General features: G+C 41.4%; 1 protein-coding gene across 3 annotated transcripts in view; it reads left to right on the forward strand.

Moving 5' to 3' along the window:
• ALAS1 (5'-aminolevulinate synthase 1) overlaps positions 1–631 on the forward strand; it is a 46669-nt gene extending 46038 nt beyond the window's left edge. For all 3 annotated transcript variants that reach the window (XM_063426649.1, XM_063426648.1, XM_063426647.1), the window contains exon 11: positions 292–631. In XM_063426649.1, the coding sequence (XP_063282719.1) occupies positions 292–452 (161 nt within the window). In that variant the 3' untranslated portion in view covers positions 453–631. The remainder of the gene's footprint in view (positions 1–291) is intronic.
• The last annotated feature ends 7919 nt before the right edge of the window (positions 632–8550 follow it).

The following is an 8550-nucleotide window of genomic DNA, read 5'->3' on the forward strand; positions in this document are numbered from 1 at the left end:
ACAGTGGTTTTTGAAGTCCTTCAGGATTATTCACCCAAGTGAGAATTGCCAGTAACTTAAAGTGAATTTCAAACTTTAAGGTCAAAAGAGTTTCAGGACAGCTGCTTTGGCCTTAAGTTTGAAATTCACTTTGAATTCCCTAACATTTCTCATTTAGCAAATAAACCCTTCTTAATTTTTTTTTCTTTAATGCCTTTTTAGCTAATCAAAGTTTAGCCTCAAGCTGTCCTGCTCCCGTACATGTTGTGCTGGCATTTTAATTTTGTACCATACATTTTGTTCTTCTTACAGAAAAGCTACTGATCACCTGGAAGGAAGTTGGCTTGGATCTAAAACCCCACTCCACAGCAGAATGTAACTTTTGCAGACAACCGCTTCACTTCGAGGTGATGAGCGAACGCGAGAAATCTTATTTCTCCGGTTTAAGTAAAGTGGTGTCTGCCCGTGCCTGACATCAATCACATGTCTTCTAGTGGGAGGAAAAAAAGTTATATTCACACATTTATATAGTATATTGGCAGATGTACTACTTTATGTCACTAAATATGTTACGTCAACAAATCACTACAGATATTTTCATTCTGGGTATTGTAGTAGAGTATCGTCTATCAATAAAGTCTCTTGTATTAATCTTCGGTTTCCAGTTACTCTTTCCAGTAAAATTTTACATTTTGTGACTTGAAAGATGGTGTGTAGGAGAGATAAAAAAAATCTAGTTGCCCCACTCAAAGCACTTTTTGGGGTATCTTAAAAAAAAAAATATATATATATATATATAATATTTTTAATGCAATGTATGATCATATAATGTAACTAAATCCCCATTATTTTTTTTGCCTAGATTAGGTGTTTTTAAAAAAAACTTTTACAAACTAATAAAATCTGTCAACATTAAAGTTGCTGTTTAGTAGATAGGAGAGTGCGCTGGATCTTGTGTATTGTTTATTGTATAATATGGCCCCCAGCAGCACCCCATTTAAGCATGTTCAGGTGAGTGCAACCATCCCCCATGTTTTATATATTTATATATTATATATATATATCATTTTTAAAATTATGATATTCATGTATCGGAGTATATCTATTTACACTAGTCTGTTCAATAGGAACAAGTCAGGTTTTAAATGGTCATTTAGGACCTTAGGAAATGTAATTTTGATCTTTTGATATGGTAATATTTTCCAGTCCATTTGAGAGTGTGACACTTTTTTTTTTTTTTTTTTTTTTTTTTAGTCACTACCATAAAATAAGTCTTATTGTAGATAGATGGATAGTTGGGTATATTTTTTTGGCCCAGAGGTTGCTGGATCACACAAATTATTTACCTATTACACAGAGGTCAGACACTACCCTTAAAGGGACACTATAGTCACCTGAACAACTTCAGCTTAATGAGGTTGTTCAGGTGAGTGCTACAGCTCCCTGCAGCCTTTTTCTTGTAAGCACTGTATTTTCATAGAAAATACAGTGTTTACATTGGAAGCTTGGAACACCTCCAGTTGCAGTCAATCAGACGGCCACCAGAGGGACTTTTTAGGGAAGCCCTAAAAAGGCCTCATTCACGTCTGACGTATTCACGCATGGTTGAAAACTTCAGACGTGCTATCCGCACACAAAGCACTGTGCACGCGCTTTGTGTGCTGAGGCTGTCAGCACTGTGTGGGAGTGGCTTGAGCTGACAGGCTGAAGACCGAACAGGAGGAGGAGAGGATTCAAACTGTAAGTAAACGTATTTATTGAGTGTGGGTGGGGATGGATATGGATGATGGGAGTGGGTGGCTGGATATGGATGATGGGAGTGGATGGATTTGGGGATGAATATGGATGATGGGAGTGGGTGGCTGGATATGGATGATGGGAGTGGATGGATTTGGGGATGAATATGGGAGTGGATGGATGGATATGGATGATGGGAGTGGGATGGATGGATATGGATGATGGGGATGGATGGATGATATGGATGGATATGGATGGATGATGGGGATGGGTGGATGATGGATGGATATGGATGATGGATGGATATGGATATGGATGGAGAGAGAGTGTGTATGTCTAATTTTTTACTACTTGTGTGTTTGCATAGAAACACTATATATAGAGCGATCTCTATATATAGTGTTTCTATGCAAACACAATTTGGCTGAGATGGGGGGCGGGTGTAGAAAGTGAGCTGAGCTGTTAGTCAGACAGCTCAGCTCACGAACGCGCATTGCGCGCACATGCGCGGTTGAGCGCTGAGTTTCTTCATAGGGCGGCTTTCAATGCCGCTCTATGAAGAATGCGATTGGTGCAGCGCGAAACCGCGCATGCGCACCACATCGCGATGACGCTTCTCAAGGAGAAGCGTCCTATTGGGCCCCGCGATTTCGTCATTTTTACGAAAAAGGGGGCGTGGCCTAGCGGGGAGCCCGGCGCTGGAACGGAGGTAAGTTTTATTATTAAAACTTACTCAGATTTTTTTTATTTCTTTTTTTTAATGACAAGTTCATATAAAAGCAAGAAAGAAGGCTGGGGGACCTGTCTTTCTTGCTTTTATATGTTGACTATAGAGTCCCTTTAATGTTGTCATAATTTAGTATGTAAAAATTGAATTGCACATTATTTTTAATGGAACCTTTGAGCTCATACAGGAAGCAATATTAACAGAGGTCAAATTATTGGTGAAGAAACAAACACCTTACCTCTATCAGAGGTGAATATATTGCAGATATAAATTACCTTTCTCACAGTGACGAAGGATGGCTTCAGCACTTTGGACAGTGGGAGATTGAGATAACTTTCTTTACTTATTTGTCAGGAGGCAAAATAAATTAGAATTTCACACCTGAGAAGGTATCTATAGCATAGAGATAGACTGCGCAAACCTTTTGGTAGCATGCCTCCCCCTGACCTTTCATTAAGAGTTACCTGTAGCCCATGTCTAGGACAAGTTCTCCCTGCAGCACAATCCCCCTCTGGTAAGGTGACTGCCCCCTCACAGAGCATGGCTAACAAAGGCTGTGAAGTAATGATTATTTTAACAATTTGGTACCTCCTCATATTGGATTTTTCTCAGTTTGCCTGCAAGAAGCAGGTGACTTAACTTTGCGACCTTGCTTACTACAGGAGTGGAATTTGGTGTTTGATAAATCTGCAAATCCCATATTTTATATAGGATTTACTTTTGGGAATTAATGAGTTTAAAGAACACTAACATTAGGAATACAAACCTGTAATTCCTAACTTTTTAGCGTTCCTGTGCCTAGAACTACTACCCCCCCTCTACTCCCCCCACCACCATTCAGTAGTGAAAAGGGTAAAAACCCTTTATGCTTAACTTGTTTCCAATGCCACGACTCCCTTGGTGCTGATCACCTCTCCCTCTCAGCTGCCTTGATGAAGGAGGCAGGGCATCCTCTGGCGGGGTCCAAACCAATGCTCCTCATAGAGGAACATTGGGGATCTAATGTGCATGTGCGGCAATCGTTGCATGCGCATTAAAACATTTCCCATGAATCAATGTTTTCTGTGGGGCTTCCATGTCACATGACCAAGCTTTTTTCAGTCTGTGGCATGGTAGTGGCTGTCATACTGACCACCATTAGAGAGAGAAGTTAACCCTGTAATGTAAACCATGCAGTTTTACATTGCAAGGTTAAGGGATTGTAGATTGATTTAATTTAAAACCAAATTAAAGCCATGTTGGCCTTAAGCAAACATGAGAATTACAAATTCAGTTATTGCAACTTTGGTTAATTTGACCATTTATTCTTCTTATCCAGGCTGAAATCAATCTTTTTAAAGCAAGTAATACCGAAAAAGAATAGGAAATGCACATTATGTCTATACACTAAACAGCAAATTGTGGTGAATAGAAAACTGAATTATAAAATATAAGTTAAATTGTCCAAGATATAATTAGAACCAAATTGGAATGTTTTCTAAAATCTTGCCAACTTTGTTTAATTAACTAAAATATGCTACTTAGTGCATAAATCCCATCAGATTTTACTAAACCACCTCGAGGATTGTCAAATGTTCACACGCAACTTTCTGTAGGAACAAGTGAAATTGGAGAAGATTATTCAGTAATACTGACATGAATCACTTTTTATTTTTACATACATATGTACACATTTCAAAGGCTCTGAGATTTTATTTATTTTTATTTTTTTTATCGCTAATTCTGATCGTTGACACACCCTGTTTCCACAGAACCGTATATTCCGCATAAATGTTTAAGATAGTGATCATGACATCAACTAAACAGAATTTTGAGACGCATGACATTATTATTTCAATGGAAAATTAAATCTAACGACAGAGAAATAAGTTCTCTGCTCATACTCTGACTTCTCTTGGGTGGCTGCAATGACTGTAGTATTCTACAATCCAAATAAAAAAAAACAAAAAACAAGCCCATGCAAGTTAGGTGCATCATTGCAGTACAGAGTACCGCATTGTGTCAAATAGTTTTAGGGACACTCCCTGACACATTCTGGCTTGCTGGAATGCTTTGTGTGAAGAGTGTTTTCTTTCTTTCATTTTACAAAGAGTGCAGATTTTAATAGAAATTAGCACTTTTATAAATTAACCTTGTTACATCACCCCAGCCTCCACCCGGCTTTCAAGCAGTCAACCGGTCTTGTTACTTCCTGGTTTATTTAGCTCTAATGCTGAACTATAAAAGGAGACAATTGCTCAGAGCATCTGCCTTGCAAAGACTTCTCATTGAGCTTACAGTGAGAAGTCTATGGTTGTACAGCCACAGAAAGTCTGAGTGAGGTGAGTTTAGGGAGTACCCGCCTTTTTAATTTATACTGATAACTAATATTGCTCTCAGGCAGGCTTAACAGCAACATTTGCATGTTCCTCAAACATTTCCCATACTTGCAGTTTCAATCAATACAATCCTGAAACAATGGGCTAGGATGTTCCAATTTATGGAAGGCATCAGAAACCCTGTAGAGCTTCACCTCAGCAGACCAGTTATGTTTGCACTACAATTCCCAGAAGTCTTTGGAAGTCAAAACATGTTTCTATAAATACTCAAACAATTGCTTATTTAAAGGGATACTATAGACACTGTAACTGCTTAATCTTATTGACATGGTCATCGTGTCTAGAGTTCCCTAGCGCTGTCCCAACATTGAGAATTAAAGATATACACCAAATAGCTAAAGTACTTTAGTTTGCTGTGAAGTACTTTATGTGCAAAGGGTGTGTCCTCTTCATTTTGGAAGAAGTGCAGATAATGGGCACTTCTATTAATTAACATTATGACACCCCCAGGCTGTCCGACAACTGGTCCTGTTACTTTGTGGAGCTACTCCTCAGGCTGTCAGTTAGACAACTGATCCTGTTACTTCAGTGGAGCAAAATTCAAAATGCAGGCAATTGTGCAGAGCACCTGCCTTGCAAAGACATCTCATTGAGCTGCATTGGCAAGTCTGTGAGGGGACAGCCGCAGAGTCTGGGCTGTAAAAAAAAAACAGAGCAAGAGAGGACTTGCAAAAGCTGCATAAAAACTGCCTGCGTGTTTCCATTAGGGATATATCTACTAAATAGGGCTGTTTTTATTTTATTTTTTTATTTTTTTTTGCATCCTTTGCAAACCTTCCCTTTACTACCCAGTAAAAACTCCATTCAGAGGCTTCTCTGAAAAGAGGGGAAGGCAGACATGCACTTGCACATTGTGACTGGTACTTCAATTGGCTTTGTGGAGGAAGAGGAAGAAAATATCCTTGGTTATCTGAGCTACAGCCAGGGAGTTGTTTCTGCCCCCAAATTTAAAAATGCTGATTTATATTGAAATCAGCACTTTCATAAACTGTCCAGAAAATGACAGACTCCATACCAGGCTTGAGGAGCGGCAGAGTGGGAGAACAACTGACTCCCAACAGCCTCAGGCAGCCCACTGGACCCCAGGGGAGCAGGTCCGGTGCAAGGATTTCTGTCGCCATAGGCAAAAATCAATTTTGCCACCCATTCATGTCACTCACTCACTGACACACACACGCCGACAAACATACATACACACACACACACACACACACACACAGAAACTCACTGACAGACATACACACACACACTCACTGACACACACATTCACTGACAGACACACACACACACACACAGGCAGACACTCACTCACTGACAAACACTCACCTCACTGGGGTCCAGTGTGGAGCAGCTCCTCACTCTTCCAGCGCGCTGTTTAGTATGCCGGGGGCCGGAATGACGTCATATTTTGGCTCCTGGCATCACAGAGTGCTAGCAAGGGAGGAGTGAGAGGTTGCAAGAAGAGCCTAGCTCGCCGCCTGCCTGCACCATCCCCCCTCCTCCAGTCACCGGCATTTGATGGCAGAGCAGGCACCTGTCATTAAGGTAAGAAGGTGCCTGCTCTGCCATACTGTGACAGGGCTCCTCTGGGCCTAGAGGAGCGGCCTGGCACTGCGGCCTAAGACAGGGGGAGCCCCCAGCAGGCCGGCACCCTAGGCGAATGCCTAGTTCGCCTAACGGTGGCGCCGGCCCTGCAGGGAAGCCAATATACTGTACCCTAAAGATGGGAAACAGGAGGGTGGCTAAAAAAATTATATTTTGTTTGCGTGTCTGTATGTGTATTTGCATGTGTATCTGTATGTGTCTTTACCTGTATGAGTGTCATTCTGTTTGTGTAAATGAATGTGTGTATGTATGTGTGTCTGTATATCTGCATATGTGTCACTATGTGCCCCTGTGTGGCTTTGTATCTGTGTATCTGTATGTATGTCTATCTGTGTTTGTGTATCTGCATTCATGTATCTGTGTGTCTGTATGTGTATCAGTGTGAATCTGGTTGTGTCAATGTGTGCACCTGTGTATGTCTTTGTGTGTCTTTGTATCTGTATGTTTATACCTGTGTGTGTGTATATACGCCAAACAAAAACATGCTTGCATTCAAACACACAAACACTGCTTAGTGTTAAATACAACCCTGCAAGGATGGGCAAATGGTAGATCCCGGTAGATCCCATGCTGGAGTTGTATGACAGATAGTAATCTACATTTTGGCCATGTGTAGTTCCGCCTCTGTGTGGAGTGTTTCATTAAAACAGTTTTAATGCTAAGAAAGAGTCCTCAGCAGCCTATCCTGTCTGTGCTGCATTGGCTAATAGGGAAGTGTTAGCCTGAGCAGCAATGGTTGGCTGTAATTGGCAAGAGTGTCAGCTGATCACTTTCAGCCATTACAGCACCCATTGCTGGTATGAATGGTAGGGCTAGAAGAATAGTAATCTCTGCCTTAGCCACTAGGGGCTGGGCTGTGTGCAGCGAGAGATCCTCATACAGTGTTAAGCTACTTGAAACCGTTTAACGTTGAAATGAAGGACACCAGGCACTATAATCAATTCAATGTGATTAGTTATAGTTCCTACAGCCTCCCTTTACAATACATATATGCATAGATGAGAACTATACTTTACAAAAAACAGCAGGGCTAAGCTTAGCCATTACTGTTATAATGCCCTGTATCATCAAATATGAGATAAAATAAATGTGGGGTACAGGTTTACCGATGACTGAGCATATTATGTACACAACTGCATTTTATGCTTATCTCTCAGTAGAAAATGAGATGATTGTTAACAATAATATCATCTGTGTACTTGAGAATTCCTGTCTGCAACACGTTAACAAAATACAACTGTGGATATCAATGTGTCACTAAATCATACGAACCGCTAGCTGGTTATTGCAGGAATAACGTAAATTAGTGCTGAATATTTTATATACACCCACTGATGAGCCATAGCATTAAAACTACCAGCCTAAAATCATGTAGGTACCCCTCGTGCTAAAATGGCTCTGAAAGCGTCAAGGCATGGACTCCACAAGAACTCTTAACGTGTCCTGTGGTATCTGGAACCAATTATTAGTAGCAGATCATTTAACTCCTGTAAGTTGTGAGGTAGGGATCGGATCTGTTCCGGCACATCCCACATATGCAGGGCCGGCCCAGGGCTTTGTGCTGCCTGGGTCAAAGAATTAAATGTTGCCCCGCATCCAACAAAACCACACCAACCAAAACACACCCATGTCCATTATGTTATGCAGTGTGTGTATATTGTGTGGGTGTATAATGGATGCACAATGTTTGTGTATATAGTAGATGCAATGTGTGTGTGAACATAGTGGATGCAGTGTTTGTATAGTAGATACGATGTAGTGTGTGTGTGTGTTAATATAGTGGATGGAATGTGTATGTAGATGCAATATGTGTATGTGTATATAGTGGATGCAGTGACTGTGTAAATGAAGTGCATGCAGCAGGCCTGGACTGGCCATCGGGCATACCGGGCAAATGCCCGGTGGGATGCGATGGCCATGGATTGAGGCCGACAGGGGAGATCAGTGTATCTCCCCTACAGGCCCATGCAGAGACTGCGCTATCAAAGCGCCTGCTCTGCTTTGTGCCTTCATGGGCTGCTGGGAAGACAAACTATCTCCCCACCGGCCCACAGGCACTGAGATGCAGCTGGGAAGGGAGGGAGAGAGGGACCCTGGGGAGCACTATCCTGCAGCTCTGCCAGG

This window comes from Pelobates fuscus, chromosome 7 (genome assembly GCF_036172605.1).
Source record: "Pelobates fuscus isolate aPelFus1 chromosome 7, aPelFus1.pri, whole genome shotgun sequence".
Taxonomy (NCBI): domain Eukaryota; kingdom Metazoa; phylum Chordata; class Amphibia; order Anura; family Pelobatidae; genus Pelobates; species Pelobates fuscus.